This window comes from Alexandromys fortis, unplaced genomic scaffold (assembly GCF_014885135.2).
Source record: "Alexandromys fortis isolate MF-2015 unplaced genomic scaffold, M_Fortis_MF-2015_v1.1 scaffold_22, whole genome shotgun sequence".
In the NCBI taxonomy this organism is placed as follows: domain Eukaryota; kingdom Metazoa; phylum Chordata; class Mammalia; order Rodentia; family Cricetidae; genus Alexandromys; species Alexandromys fortis.
This window is the reverse complement of record NW_026067900.1, coordinates 7998809-8015906: the sequence shown is the minus strand read 5'-3', so window position 1 is coordinate 8015906 and position 17098 is coordinate 7998809. Positions and strand designations below refer to the sequence as shown.

Here is a 17098-nt window from a genome sequence, read left to right as displayed (position 1 = left end):
GCTTTAGAGATGTGGGGAGACAGAGAAGAATTTGTCTTTGTGCTCTAAGCCCTTTCTCTTCCACGAGGAATTTTTTTAGTTAGAATACATTTTGGACCAGAGCCAGGGAACTGGTCGTTTCTAATCTTGGGTGTTGCTGCCACCTACATGGCAGGAAGACTACACACAAATCAGCGCTTCTCAGAGGGTACCTGAGACAGCGCACTGTCTGTGCAAACATAGCCTTGAGACCTCCCCATTCATTTCTCCACTTCACTATCCCAAACAAAGGACTATTTCTTTCTGCCCCATTACCTTGAATTCTCGAAGAAGTTTAAATTCTTCACTTAGATTGGGGGTGGGGAGAATAACACTGGTTATTTGGATTAAGGGCTGATTTCAGGGAATTTTCTCTATCATAAAGACCACCTCATGGACAGCTTCATCCCTGGGGTTCCTTCTCAGGGGAAGAAGAAATGATATTGGCCTGGCTCTGTATGTCCCCAGCTCCCATTTCCCAACTTCAGAATACAAAAGGGAAGGCGAAACCACATAGGCTACAAATAGAGATGCAGAGAAGCAGGGTTCTGATGACAGACAAGAGAGGTTACTTTTGATAGGCAATGCAGTTGACCCTGAAGCATTAACAGGGAATTCCTTTAAAAAAATCGCAGAAGCGTGTGCTGTGTCAATAACAGAGAGCATAGATGCTCCTTTTATCTTAGAAGAAATTGTGCAAACACCTTCTCTGCAGAATCTGCACAGGCAGGATCTAAAAGGCAATTGATGGCTCTGTAGATAATTACAATTAAAATGATTGCTAAGTGAGTAAATGATGGGTCTAGGAGGCACGTGCCAACTAATTATTGCTTTTTCATACTGTTATGAATATTGGCATGTTGCTGGCATTTGGCACTTTACAGATTTAGGCTGGGCGTGTACTAAATATGGACTGTTCGTCATTGCTGTTAAAGATCTTATATCCTTGAATAAAAATCCCCACAGCATTTCAAAGGATCGGGCTACTGAAGACAAAAAGGATCTTTACAACTGATGACAGAAAACGTGTTGTAGCAGTGGGGTAAAGGTGTTTGAAATCGTTCAAAGGCAGAGCACAAGACACCAAGAATTTTCTCTTTTATTACAGAAAAACAATGTAAACATGTTTAGGTGCTCTATGAATACCAGTTTTATGTAATATTCACTTACCTGTTTATTTTCTGTATCATTAAATCATGCTAACAATAATGCAATCATCGCAGTCTGTTTGTATGCAAATTGCTTTGGGGGGGGCAAAGACGTATTTATAAAGAGTAAAGGAGCAGGACCAAAGATAAGGAATGATTTTATTTTTTTTAAAATATCAAAGTAATCAAGGCAAACATTTTTAGTGCAATATTTATCAAACCCTAACTGGAAAATAAAAGTATGCTATCCGAAGTTTGAAGATGAGATCTGGGACAGTTAAAACGAATGCAAAGAGAGTGGGAGAGCTGTGGCTGGGCAGGCTCACCCTGGTCTCTGCCCCAGTCAGGGGCTGACCTAACACCTGCCATTCTCCATTGGACCTAAGCCCAAAGAGAGTTTCCAGTGGTAGGTTCCTTTGGGAGATTGACTATTTTTATCTGCACTTTTTCTCCACACACCCTCTTAAGGATCCTTCCTTGCTGACCAGAGCCACTGCACGTGCTGGTGGTGGGGTGGCATTTAACTGTGTGTGGAAGACAACAGTCAAGACGCTTCGCAAGTTTAAATTGGATTACTAATAATTTAGAAAATCTTTAACAAATGCTAAGCATTGCACAGACGTTTACACAGTAGAGACTATAAAATGAATGGCAACTTTGGTACATTGGATACATATTGGAATCCATTTCGTAGAGAACAAAAAGTTCTGACAACGCCTTAAAATAACTGATCACATGAGCTGTGTGTAAATTAAACTTAAAAAATTACAAGAGTCCATTCTGCGAACTGGAGTCTGAACTCAATTGGGATTAAAATATTCTGACACTCCAGTTTAAATGCACAGCATATACATCATCTTTTTTGAAAAGCAGATTACCATAATGTGCCTTTGCAAGACCAAGGAAAACCAGTATAGCTTCTAAAAACATTGATTTGAATATCTCTACAGATGCCAGCCCTGGAAGACAGTCTACCTACTGTAAGGTTTCCTTTTGGTTTCCTAATAGTAACAAGGTCTAGGAAGTCTAAACTTAGTGTCTAAAATAGCAAGGGAAAAGTTGAGGCTGTCCGATAGTGTGTTTATGATACCACACATTTGACTTTAATTGTGTGTTTCCCAGGGCTTGCATTGTCATCCATAGCTATCACATGGAGCCCTCTTAGGGTGGAAAGTGCATGGAAGCTTGCCAAAGAAATGGGGTTCCAAGAGCCCACATCACCAGGGCACACCAGGGTAGCCTCTTAGCGCCAAAGAACTTCCTAAGCTCCTTCCTCCGCACTGCCAACAAAGACCGGGAACAGCTCCACAACAGGCATGAAGGGTAACAACAGTCATGTCTGAAGACATGGCTTTACTCTGAATTAGATTTCTGTGTGGAGGTGTACACAGGCATAGATACTACCTGATGACTGCCAAAAAGAAATGCAAGATTCTCTTAAACCAACAATTCAATACAGTCACAGGACTCTGAATCCAAACAGTTTCAGGTACTCCAGTGCTCACCAAGAGACAGACCTAAGAAAGATACCTTGCCCCAATTAGGAATCCAGTTTTAACTTGAGAGCTAAGGTGCCAAGTGGTCATAAATCTAAATAGTCATAGGGCCACTTGCTGCTTCAGTTTTCCTGAAGTAGAAATCACTGAAAGTGTGGACTCGAGACGATGTTTGTAGGGGGAGCATTTTCAAACAGCCCCAGGGATTTGCATCCTAAACAGGACTGCCATGAGGAGCATTTCAGTTCTAACACACTCAGTTCTAATCCGAATTCAGTTTAGGATTAAAAGTTTTCATTTTGGAGTGGTGGTTTTTAGAAATTGATATAAAAACAAAAACCAATCTTGATGAAGTCATTTAATATGAATTTGAAGTGACTCAAGCTTACGGTGCTGAAGAATCTTATGTTCTGTTTGGTGAGGCCAGGGTTCCCCCATGTCTGATCTCCCACCACTGCTGACACCATGAAATATTTATCAAGGATTCAATATTGTTTTCTTTAGACCTGAAAATATGCTAAGTACAACAACGGTTTCAACGTACTGTTAGTCTTTTGTGCCAAGGACATATTTATGAAAATAATAAAACTCATTTTAAATAAACATACCAGGGTTTCAGCATGTACTTGCTTTTAACCATTACAATTTCTCCTTTTGGAGACATCTTTGATGTTTCATCGTCCAAAATGCCTGAGATGCCTTTGAAAGGCACAATCTGCCCCACTGCCTAGCTTGTTTGTAACTTATTTCAGATTCCTCACGGCTCTATTCAAAGGCGTAAAATGCTCAGAAGAGAATGGTTTCTGTGGCTATTACTATTGACAACATATTACCGCGTAAGTACAAATCAAAATTAACTGCATGCAGTGACATGATATTTTAGGAACCATGAAACATGGATTTTCATCACTTTGATGGCATTGCAATTTTTTGATATTCCTATTAGATATATTCATCTAGTTCAATAATTAATTGTAAATCTCGAGGGTACAGAGCAAGGCAGCTCAATGATGTATTTCCCTTTTTGAATCTTTCCTTTCCCCTGACTGCTGCATCCCAACACAGGATCTGAGGCTGGTCCTCAGAAAATTGTTGAATTAAAATTGTATGAACTGAAATGAACTATGCACACACACACACACACACATACACACACACACATACACACACACCATGCATGCACATACACAGGCAAAATATGTATATATCATATATATTTATTTCCATCTTCTTATGGATTAGGCCATATTTCTATTCATTTAGCTATATATTGATAATCTTTGATGGTTTTCTATAAATTAAGAAATCATTCAATAAAAGTCATAGCACTTAATTCAGAGCAGCTTCACAGATGAGCATGTCACACCCATTTCTGTTGATACTGCTTTGCATTTTTTTTAGTTTTAGAATTTCTGCTAGCCCAGCTTCTTTCTGGGAAATGATTGTGGATGTTTATACTAACAAAGAATGAGCTGTGGCATGTTGTAAGTAGAATCCCCTCCCCAAGTTCAGGTTACAAGGCTAATAACATCAACCTTTAATTAAAGATGTTCGCTACGGTGTCATTAGAGCTCTGTACTGATCGGACTTTGCAAAACTAGACACTTTTGTATGTCACAGATTGACTAAAGGACATTTTGTGTTTACGGATGTGATGTGCAGAGGCTGGTTGGAACTGAAGCGCCCGCTGAAACACTATGTCCAAGCTCAACATGGCAAAGATGATAAAGTTGTGGTTTAAATGCCTTGAAACAACTATAAGCTGAGAGTCTTGTGCATTCCTTTGGCTGCTCATATTCAGGCACTGATATTCCCAGCCTGAAGCAGTGTTAAATCTCTACCTGTGGGCTGGCATTCTTTTTACAAACAGTGACAGAAAAATAAGGAGGAATAAAGAGGCTCACTTAGACAATCAGATCCTAGAATTAGAATTTGGATGTCGTCAACCAGTGATAACATTTTTAATACACCTTGGCTAACATATTAGTGAAGCCACTAGAGACCCATTACAACATTTTTTTTTTATTTGGTGGGAAAGAAATAGTGTGTTTGTGCTTCTCTGTTAGTTCAGATTCGATTCCGTTTTCAAGACTCCGTCTAGCACATCCTGCAGGAGCACACTTTCGCTATCCATGGACGATGCCGAGGCTGACCTGGAAAGAAAGCAGATATCTGGGTTACATAGTGCAGTACAGAAACAAGAGGAAAGACAGAAGGAGGAGAATGCGTGAAGGGGAAGCGAGAGGAGCAGAAAAGGAAGGAGAACATTGCCTGTGATTTCTGCATCCCTTTCCTACCCTGAAGTAAAATGCATTAATGATAACCGATATCCCCGTCTTATAAGGCAGGAACCTACATTTTAATACTACACATTACCAATAGCCTTAAATAAGCTCAACAACAAAATCTTTCAAAATGATGAACTTAGCTTGAAATAGGCAAATTCTCCTAAATTTTAAGTAACTCAATTGTTCTTAGAGAAACCTACAACAATGGTTTGAGTGCCAGGCTTTATAAATATTTGCTGAAGTATGGATTAAGGTGCAGAATCAAAATATGTATCGTTCAAGCATTTGGGTAGTTATCTGTATAGGCTAACAAAATGGGAGGGGGAGGCAGATATGATATATTTTGATTTGACTATTCAAAGAAGTGGAGCCTTGTGCTTTCATTAACTTTTTTTTGGTATTAATGATACAGTTCCAAAGTTGTAACTTTATTCCTCCTGGCAAAATTCAAAAGTGGACTTTTTTGATTATTGTCGCAGCAAATAAATACAGTGCCCTGTATCATGACATGTATCTATTCCTGTGAATCAGCCTATGGCTTTACGCTGCTTTAAAAGTTATTATGCTGGGGTTTACATTTTTCTCTTTGGAATAAATTAATTAAAGCATTGGTGTTGCTAAACCAAGCCAGTAGGAACTTATTACTTTATTATTGACATTGTTCTTCCTTTTTCCAGAGCAAGTTTCAGCCTCCGCCACAAGCCTGTGTTTGGTGGCCATGATTGATGCTCAGCTCCCACTGTCCACATTTTCGGCCTCATGCATCATCATCAGGCCACTCCAACACTGCCGTCCTGGAGCTGTCCTACTTTCTGATTCCTGGCTTTTGCTGGTGATTCATGAGCCAGGATAGTAAAAGAAAAAAAAAATCTCACCTTGGCTTTTCCCAATGCATCATCCTCGGTGAGAATTCTAGTTTTGTTCATCAGATTCATGCAAATGTGATATTGAGTGACAGTGATGTATATAGATCCACACGCACAATGTGCGACATAGAAACCACTAAAATGTTCTATTAATGGCAGGACACACACTGCTTAGAAACTACTTTGAAACTGATGTGGAAACAGTGCATATTTTTTTGTACTTTCAAACTCTGTCTTCTCCACTATTTTCAGCTGGCACTACCCGTGTGTATGTACGTGTGTATGTTCATGTGTATGCATGCATGTGTAGGCCAGAGATGAACGCTGTTATCATTCTCCGTGTTACTTTTTCGGCTCACTGAACCTGGAGCTCTCTCATTCAGTTAGACTGGCAGGCCAGCACGTTCCAGGGATCCCCTGTCTCTACCTCCCCAGCATGCAGATTACACCTGGCTATTTTTACAGAGGTGCTGAAGATAAAACTCGTGTCACTGTGCTTGCATAGAAAGCATTTTACTGACTGAGCCACCTATCCTGCCCCTGAAGTTATTTTTAAGTACACTGTCCCAAGAACATTAGGAGGTAAAATTATTAATTTTCTATGCCAATGTTCTAATGTCTCTCATTAACACTAGCCTAAAAAATTGCAAACATTGCCTTGTAATTTTTTATCATCATGAGTATGACGATGAGGGGCATAAGGTGTGTTCTCAGACAGTCTGGAAGATAAGGCTGAGCTTTACCCAGAAGCAAACTAGAAAATGTCAAAATTATTTTTTTTGTCAAAATTATTTTGCAAAAGAAGCTTTTAAAATCAGAAGAATCCAGACCTTAAAAAGCCAGAGAAGGAAGGTCTAATGGCCCTAAAATCACAAATAGGGAGCTGCATGTTCATGATGCTGCCTTGGAGCTTCTATTACTAGACATCAACTTTGTCCCCAGAGGTTTCCAGAACATAAAAATGCTGGGGAAGAAGTAGGTAGACGTCACAGAGTCAGAGACACAAGCTCCTATTTGGGATTCACCTGTGAGCCCAAACTCACGGCTGATGAATTATTTCAAAGAAAAGACATGTCCAAGGGTTACTTTCCCCATCAAACCAGACCTCTAGGTTCACCAGCAAGGTCGAAATAGCAAGAATACCCTGGCTGACAGGTGCTTCGCCAACCTTAATGGACTCCAGGCACTCACCTGGGTATAAGGCTTGAACCAATAAAGATCAGAATGGCAAGCTGAGTAAGGTACAGTCCTCCAGAGAAGAGGGGAGCACACTCAGCCAGGCCTCTGAGCTGTGACCCATATGCAGAGTGGCCCATTTATGAACAGCCTTCCCCCTGGCCAGCTCCGGGCTGGACAGTACTGTGAGGGTGAAAATTAACCCACTGTCTCCAAAGGCCACTCAGGACGTCATCTGTAACATTTCACGCAAAATCTAAAAATTCCATTTTATTAATGGCGTCTAAAAACTAGCAGCACCTAAGATAGTAACCTCACGTCTTTTCAAAAATATATTTCAACTTCTCTATGCTACCTTGTTCTTATGACTTTCTGTTTATGAACGAGGGTTGGAGTCAGTGTTATGTAGCTACAGAAGCCAGAATTAAGGGTCAGTTTGAAAAGATTTAAAAAACAAAGACAGTATTTGGATAGAAGAATAGAGGAAGCGATACTCTTGGTATGGGAAAATCATTCTGTTTTCCTTTTCTAAATACTCTTTAAACATTTAGTCTATTCATTTACAATGAGGTAATAAATATATTAGTCAGTTAGCATTACATTAAACTACATAAGGTCAATATCCATTACAGCTAGAAGGCCGAGCACGCTCCGCTTTGTAATAGGGGGATTTTGCACACCCATGAAGATGTTAAAGGGAATTTCAGATGGAGTGATGACATTCCAGGGGAAAACGGGAAGAATGATGGCTCCAGACTTAAGTGTACCCCTTCGCAACAATGGCATTGTAAGTTTAGCTGCTGACACACTGCTCTTAGTTAGGGTCTGAAATATCACCACTTCAAACCTCCTACACTGGTTTTGTGTGCGGGTGTACACCACCCCTACTCAGTAAACAGAGATGTGTACATCTCTAGGATGATGTTCATCATTGTGGGGGCCCTACACTTTGAGTCACTTAGACTGAAGTTTATCTCTGAAAAATGAGTTGTCATAATTTCACAGCTTCAGAAAAGTCCCTCTTTGCCACCAAATTCCCGTAAGAAACACAAAACGTATTCTCTTTCCTTGTTCAGTTATAGGAATTTCATCTATCAGATGTTTCTACTCCGAAGAAATTTAATGTCTCATCAAAATCTTTTTCAGCAAACAAGCACCTCTGTCAGAAGTGTCTTAATTTCTTATTACAGAATTTTATCCACACGAAGAGTAATAAATAATTCATGCTACTACCTCTTTGTTGTGTGTCCCTGAACTGCACAGAGCTGGGAAGCTGACAGCTGTGTCAGGGCCAGGCACCCAAGATCTGACATGACAAGCAACTAACAAGTTCCTTTCGGTGTGTCCCAAAAGAAGACAACAGCCCAAAGTGCAGAGAGAAATCCCGAGCCAAAACGAAACGGCTTCTTTCTTTTCCCCTAAGTGTTTGCTACGAGCTGCTTTCCGACCCGCAAGCCCTGGTCATTTTACAGGACTGCCCAGCCCCCTTTCTTCCTCACACTCGCTTGGCCATTTACGCCTGGCTACGGATCAATATGAGCAATTCTTGGAGAAATACGATGTCTCCATGACAACCAAGCCACAAATTCTCAGTGGAAGGCAGTGAGACCAGTAGCGAACCCTCCAGAGGTTTCTAGGCCTATAAGGGTAAGATGTCTTAAAATGCAAGGATGGACAGAGGAAGAAGCCAGAGCAATTCATTCTTTATTACCGGTTTAATGATGTCCGATGTATGGAACAGGGCTCCTTCTACAACACTCTTCCCCCGCTCCTGTGTTTTCTAATTACTCTGTTTTGTTTCTTTTGGACATGTTCTTTTGTTCACAACCGTCAGATGGTAAAAGCCATCTGAATTTCACTCTCAGTCCACTTATATTAAGGAATCGTGGGTGACATTATTGCTGATGCATCGTGTCAAAAACAACGAGCGCTTCAGGAAACCCCTGATTCCTAGATTTAACTTCCCGACAAAATGTTTGATGGGAAACAGTTCATGGAGAACTGTAAAAACCTTGTCAGAACTAGACACCTTCAATCCTAACTAAGAGTAATCTAGGAATAATCTTTAGTAGGGACAGTTAGCACTACCATCACCGTCCCCTTTTTAAAGCGAAACAAATCGACATTTTCTTTGGGGTGTTATGCCAGGGGGCAGGGTTAATTTGTTCTTTAGCAATTTCTGTCACTGTAAGAAGATGCTGTCTCTCTGTGCCCTCAGATGCAGAAGAGAAAGCGTTGCTGGGATCGGGCACGCAGCTGCAGCTCCTCTTTTAAGGGATCCTAGTGCAGTGGAGGGGGCTGATACACACTTGCCATCACGACTGGGCCTATTGGGGTTCCGAGGTGACTTAGGGGGCCTGCCATAGATTGCAGGCTGCACCTTTCCCTGAAAATTAAATCTCAGTATCTCTCCTCTGGGAAGGATCAGGGGACTGTTTGCAGCTGGCCCCCTGTCAGGGAAGGCGACACAATTTGGAAATCTCTTAACTAAGCTGACAGCCTACAGAGAGGATGAATCAAAAATATGATACAGAGATCAGCACACAAAGATGTGAGGAGGGTGGAGGAGACAGCGTAGCCAGACAAAACGGGAAAGCAATGTCTGTCCAGCCCGGAGAGAGAGCGAACTCTTTCAGTCATGGTAATGAGGTGGGTACCAGCAGCTTAGAGGCTTGTAGTGGCCCAACAATGTCATTCAACTTTTAGTAACAATTATTTTTTCTCATAATTAATTAATAATTAAAATTGGGTGTCCTTCAATCCGAAGGCAGAATCAAAAGATCCCAGCTAGGAGGTTCGAGCTATTTTTTTTTTTCCTGGTACATTTTCCTACCTTTCCTTTTCACAGAGAGAATATCAATGTAAGCAAATTTGACCCAGAGTAAATCTTACTCCCTGATAGAGGGTTTCGTCAGTCTTTCCCGTTGTTTGACCACCTCCACCCTTGTTTTGCTAAAGCACTCCCCTCCCAGTCAGAGTTCTGTTTGTACAGGGTAAGGTAAAGAGATTCTAGGGGTGGCAATCTGTTCCTCTCTGCTCAGCTCTGCATTTCGGCCTTTCTCGGGTTAGATCTCATTATTTGAAACTATTCCAAATGTCGACATTTCTCTAGTTTCCAGCTTCTGTGTGGATTAAGCAGTTTAGCTTGGAATTGATAATGAACTAATGGTGCCGGCTTCCCTTCTCCGTCATAACGTCTTTGTACTGTGTCCAGCTGAATTCTTGATGAAAGAGGAAAAGATAACAGCCCCACACCGTGACCTCCTGGGGGGGGGCGTTAATTTGAGAGTGCAGCTGCTAAGAGCCAGCAGCCTTCCACTGTCCTCCCCCACACACTCCCGAGGACCCCAAAGCTGTGTCAAATTTATCATTTTATACTTGACTATGTTTAAATGGCTTCCACCTGCACTCTCCGACTCTTCCAAGACACATCTGTCAAGAATGTCCTCGGTATCTTGGAAGTTTGCCGAGTTCAAGTCGGTGCCATGCTTGACCGGACTGACTGAAGCTGTTAAAGAGAGAGAAGGGAGAGAGAAAGAGAAAGACAGCCATGAAAAAGTAGCAGTGAACGCCATTAGACCATTTCAGTCCCACAGAAAGTGTGGGGGCACACTATGGAAACACAAATAATAAATTGAAATAAAGCGTATCCTCTAAGTATTTATTGGCAGACACATAATTAGTTGAAAAATCCATAGATGGGACTTTATCTCAGAAGAAAAATAAGCTTCTGGCCTCAGCTTAAAAGCTACGCAGCTACAAAGTGACAAAGTGATGCTTTCGAAGTTGGAATCGTATTTTTAATGCATAAATCTAAAACAATGTAGTCAATTAAGAGCACATGGGCACAAAGCAAAGACCATCAGCCAACTCAATTAGAAAGCCCAGCTCTGCCCCCGTGGTGCGACTCCTTCCGTGGCGCAAATCACAGGAATGGACTCTTTGTTTGCACTTTCGCTGTCTTTTCATCACCTCAAAACCCGTGGCCCCAAACGCATGCACACCAAACGTCTCAAACGAAGATCTTCAAGTAGGGAAAGAATGCACTCAACACGAGGAGAAGAAGGGTGTTTTGAGCAGCAGGTCACTCAACGACTTTTCACAAGATCATTTCCTAGGTAGCAGCAGGGACCAGACATGGAAGCTGGCACCCAGGTACAGCATTTCCTGTAAAAATGTTATCAACACCAACTCTTTAGCAGACAGACACAGATGCCTATGGTTTTCCGCAGGTTGAAACATTGGCTGTAGATGACATCCACAAGCAACATGTTCCCATGTTACCTCCTCGCTAGTCAATATCTACCAGGAAAAGAGGGTCTGCTCGGCATAAAGATATTCAGGAGACAGAACAAAATGAGTGCCGATCACACAAATCAGGTCACACCCACTGATCTGAAGCCAAATATACGCACATTGTGGGGCATATGCATTCCTGTGAAGTATAAACATGTACATACAACTGTCCGTACATGTCCTTATATATGCACACATGTATACATATGTACACATTATTGAGTATACACTAATGCAAACAAGTAAACATGTACACATCACCATTCATATGTATACCTATATATACACTCACGTATATATACATGAACATATGCTATCCAATATATATACATATATACTCAAGCAGGCATATAAATGTCCATACATACCCTTTTCTATATGTATACACACATGTACATATACTATTGAGTATATATACATATATATTGTGTATATGTTTAGAAAATAAATACTCATTAAGGCATGTAAACATGTCCGCACACCACTGTGCATATGTACACACATGCATATATACATATATATACATATATACAACAAATTATATATATATATACTCATTCAGACTTGTAAAGATGTACATGCACCACTGTTTCTCTCTATACATGCATACATCTATACACACATATACTGCTGAGTGTATATATATATATACATACTCACATGTATACATATTCATACATTAAAAAAGGGTATATGCATGTACATACTAATTGCATATATGTAGCTCAATCTATATATGTGTATATATATACACTATTGAGCATTCTATATAGTAATATATATACACTATCAAATATACATGACTTACACACATCTATAAATATATATCTATATACACATGAACACTTTTAAATGTACACATAACTCATGTATATAAAACATTTATCTATATACATAGAGATACACACTACCGACAATATATATAGATGAACTCTTAAACACATGCATATGCATATACATGTCATACTACTGAGTGTGTATGTAACTCAAATGCACACACATATATAATAGACTGTAAATATACTCCTGTATACATATATACACATACACAGGTATATACAGAGATAACACTTTAGAGAGCAGTAGAATATTATGTTCTTATGTTTCTATAGTACTGGCTACCACTGTCTACAGCTCTTGGTGATACATCATATTTATAAGTAATCAATGCAATAAACAAAATTTACCTACATATCTCATATAGGAAATGTTGCTAGACCTCCTCTAGTACATGAAAGAGCCACGCAGAGGCTGGAGCCCAAATAGCACCACACACTGGATAAGTGACATCAAGGTGTCCTGCTGGAGCCCACAGGAATCAGCAGAATCAGTGGTCTGGGCTCCCCACTCCTCTGTGTGCTCAGAACCTGAGGCCCAGCAGCGACTCTTAAAAGAAGTTGGTAACAATTCTAGTCACACGTTCCCAGCAGACAGGGTCAGCAGCCCTCTCCGAGCCCAGAGAGTAGCTATCTTATGAACAGTGGGAAAACCCTGGATTTACTATGTCCCGAAAACCTTCCCTTCAGAAGCAAACATGGGGGAAGGACGGAATTCTCATTTTAAATAAGTAAACCTACACTTTCATTTTGTATTTTTGAAATTTCTGGAAGACACCAAAAAAGCATAGGCCAAGCCTGTCTCCTTCATTTTCTTTCTTGCCTGCAACAGTGCCTGGGTCATAGAGATTATTCTCCAAGGGTTTCTGAAATGAATGAATGGGCCAGGGACTGAAGCAGAGAGGCCAGACTAGCTGTCCCATAAATCAAGAGTATGTGTGCTCTCAAGGATGTGTGTTCAGTTAGATCCATGAGGAGACTACCACTTCATACCCGTGTGGCCAAGTCTTTGATCTGCAACAAAACCCCTGTGTCCTGACTATTGCTGGTGTGGCTTCCTTCAGTTTAGTTTTCCTCGCTTTAAATCGTGTGGATTTTTGAATTCACAGATTTTTGTGAGTCGTCTAAGTGGGGTAGTGAAATGCAGCAAAGCTACAGGAAATTGTTATACCAGCCAACTTTCATAGTCTTTTTAAGTGGATCTTTTCTCCATGTATCTTATTTGTTAACTCTGAAGTAGCGATTGTGGTGTTTACAATAAGAAGCAGATCACATAGATTAATCTTTTGATAAACACCAATGAGGTTGCATCTCTCTTTATTTGGGCCAACGCGTTGTTCTTCTCATCCAACATATTGCTCTTTCATGATCGAACACCTTTTATCATTCATCCATTTATTTATGCCTCAACATATCTTTATCAAACAACCAATATTAAAACTGCTATTCTAGTGGGCCCTACTCCTTAGTGCTGAACTATTGACTCCTTGTAGACTATGAGAGAAAAGACACCATTGTTTTCAATTGAGTACCTGCTGGTGATCCCAGCAGACTCCAATGGATAGCTCTGATTCTTGGCCACAAAAGAGACCCTATTTAGTTAAACGTATGGGGTCACAAACCAATCAAGAATGTATGGTTATGAGGAAGAGACTAATAGGGAAGATAGGAGGTAGACAGAGGATGGTAAGGGGTTACAGAGGGTGGGGAATGAGATCAGTATACTACATACATTTGTGAAATTGTCAAAGAACACATTTAAGCAATAAAACACATTTCTGTTAACTAAAGACCTCAAAGGGAAGAGCATGGCAGTAGAAGAAAGAAGTGCCTACCACTATTATGAGTGGCCATAGACTAGATCCAAGATAGGAAGATGGCACCCAATGTTTTCAAAAGGCTAGAAATTAGGACCAGCCCTTGGTCTTTCTGGAACTGAGTCCAGCAGGTACTGTGTAGTTACTATGCCTTGACTTCTGCTTTTTAAGAAGCTGGTTCTTGTGAGACTGAATGTTGTTATTATGAGGAGGTTATTCAAATGCCCTCCTCACTACAGGAGAATTTTCACATCTAAAGTGGTACATGATTTGCCATTCTTCCCTGGGAGCTTCACAGAGCATCCAATTAAACCTACTGTGCCAGAAAGGACTCTACTGTGTCAACTGGGAGCAGCAGGCTTCAGAGAGGTTAATTACTGCCAGTCTACCTTTTGTTTGTTTCTTTCTTTGATAGGCTAATCCTTGTGCTTGTCCTTTGGGGTGTCTCCTGTGGTGTTTCCTCACTAAACTCTGACATGACGAGTGACTGAAGTCCCTGCGATGGACCATTTCAAAACCGTTAAAATGAGCACACACTGATTTGGTGTTTATTTAGGCCTTGCTCTTTGCTGGACCCCAAGGGGCAGAGAAGTGAGGGTCCTTTTAATGCACCCCCATGCAACCTGTGATCTAGCTGGTGCACAATTAACAACATTAGTCAGGATCTCTGGAGTCCACACTCTTAGGGTGACATGCCTCTCAGGAGAGCGGAGAAGTCCTCTGCTAGAAAGTACTAGAGGTGAAGTTTGATCTAACTCTTCTTGAATGGGAATATGGGGAGACCAACCAGAGCCATTCTCACCAAAGAAAAAGGCCCAGGCCCAGGTATGGTCAAAGAACTGCTGAATACCTCATGCCACAGATGTGTTTGCCAATGTGCCTGTCCACTTGGGATGTTTTTAATGAATTTTCCTTGTTTGTCTCTTGGAGCTGTCTCTGAATTGCTGCTGTTGGCTAATTCTTCTCACCTGTAGACGTTAGCTATAGACAGAATTTTTTCCCTTGCCCTAGATAGTCAATAATTTGATCTTTACTGACGGAGGACCCATTTATCACAGGAGCCATCCTTTCACTATACATATCGACTCTTCCTTATCAATACCACAGTCCATTTGTAGCTCATCACTAAAGTTCTTGGGTGTTTTCAGTAGTTTTTGAAGGTGCTTTTCAGAGCTGGGCGGAGAGGCGCTTTTGACATCAATAACAGTGCAGACGGAAGCAAGACTCATCTTCAGCTTCATATCAGCGGCTTTGCTTCCTCTAGAGTGGATGCTGAAGCTGCCCTGCATCTAGAGGGTTGGGACCCCAAAAGACATGCTCTTCTCCACTAAAAGGTGAAGTCTGTTCCGTACACTGGTGGATGGAAGGCTGTTCCCTTTACTCACCATACACTTTAAAATATTGACAGCCGAAAAACTGGTGCCCTGAATATCTTTCCAATATCTCTAGTCAGTAGACAGAGAGTGGAGTCTGTGTGCTCTACATAAATGTGTGAAACTATGGAATGTACCTCTAATAGGTTTAATTCTGGGTTCTAAGAAATGAACGATTCAGACAAAGACAATGGAAAATCAGTGTCTTTCTCTCCGTGTGTGTGTGTGTGTGTGTGTGTGTGTGTGTGTGTGTGTGTGGTACAGATTATTCAGGTTCATAGTCACATGCATACATACACCTGTGGAGACCAAAGGTTGATGTCAGGTTTTTCTCAACTGCTCTCCACCTTATCTATTGAGCCACACCCAGCTTTTTTGTGGGTGATGCAGACTGAACTTGGGTCCTCATACTTCCACAGCAAGCACTTCATAGCCTAACCCATCTCTCTAGCCCTCATATCCAGTAGTTTAAAATGACATCTTAAACATTTTATGAGGAAGACTCTATGGAAGAAATTACTGTTTAAATTACATGGTGACATGGCCACGTAATTCCAAGTATGCCACACTCCATACACCTCTGTTCTCTATTCTGACTTCTGTTATTTTATAGAAACTCCCACCCCCTTTTTGCCATTTGTAGAATAGCATTTAATGTTAAAGACAGCTATGACTAGAGTATTGGTTGCCTTTCTCATCACTGTGACCAGATACAGAGACACTTCAAAGAGAAGAGTTTGATTTTAGCTCATGATCTCAGGGCATCTCAGTCACAAGGAAGGTGATACAGAGAAATTCAAGGGTATCTATGATGTATAGCTGGTTCTCTTCCTGTCCTGCTTACAGAAAAGAAGCCAAGAAAGCTAGACCAAAACTGGAGGTAGGAAAAGTCCTCAAAGGCCCATTTTCAGGGACTCACCTTTGCTCGACTGACCCCATGTAGTGAAGATTCCATAGCTTCAGACAAGCTGACTACCAAGGTTCAAACACATGAACCCAGGGGAAGAACACCACACATTCATATCCCTCTTAGCTAGAAGAGTTTCAGGAGATACTCTCCCATCCTGGGTGAAAAGAGAGACACCTCCAATGACAGCCTCCATTCCCTCTACAAATAGCGCACTTCTCAGCTAAGGGACTCTGACCAATCAGAGTGCTCGGTAAGAACCCATGACCTTCTGCTATAGGTAAAATGCACAATGAAGGGCATTTTCAGAAGAAACAACCCCTCCCCATGCCTAATGGGTAATCGCTCAATGGGCATAAAGTCTCTCAGGAGACCGCTTGTGTCCAGTACCCACCGGGTCAGTCTACTTGAGTTGGGGTCCATCGGTGAAGCTGTTCTTCTTTCCACTTGAAAATCAATGCTTCTATGAAGACCATGTCCAAAATAGTCTCCATATTCTAAAATCCTGTCAATCATTTATCTTTGAATTTAATTCTGTAAAGTCAACTATTTCTTTCTTTCTTTATTTATTTATTAAAGATTTCTGTCTCTTCCCCACCGCCGCCTCCCCTTTCCCTCCCCCTCCCCCAATCAAGTCCTCCTCCCTCGTCAGCCCAAAGAGCAATCAGGGTTCTCTGCCCTGTGGGAAGTCCAAGGACCACCCACCTCCATCCAGGTCTAGTAAGGTGAGCATCCAAACTGCTTAGACTCCCACAAAGCCAATACGTGCAGTGGATCAAAAACCCATTGCCATTGTTATTGAGGTCTCAGTAGTCCTCATTATCCACTATGTTCAGCGAGACCGGTTTTAACCCAGGCTTTTTCAGACCCAGGCCAG

At 41.2% G+C, this 17098-nt stretch overlaps 1 protein-coding gene across 3 annotated transcripts in view; it reads right to left on the bottom strand.

Moving 5' to 3' along the window:
- Positions 1 to 4087: 4087 nt before the first annotated feature.
- The window catches only part of Wdr72 (WD repeat domain 72), a 187406-nt gene continuing 174395 nt past the window's right edge, over positions 4088 to 17098 (bottom strand). For all 3 annotated transcript variants that reach the window (XM_050125831.1, XM_050125837.1, XM_050125847.1), the window contains 2 exons: positions 10396 to 10500; positions 4088 to 4815 (listed from right to left, as the gene is read on the bottom strand). In XM_050125831.1, the coding sequence (XP_049981788.1) occupies positions 4760 to 4815; positions 10396 to 10500 (161 nt within the window). In that variant the 3' untranslated portion in view covers positions 4088 to 4759. The remainder of the gene's footprint in view (positions 4816 to 10395; positions 10501 to 17098) is intronic.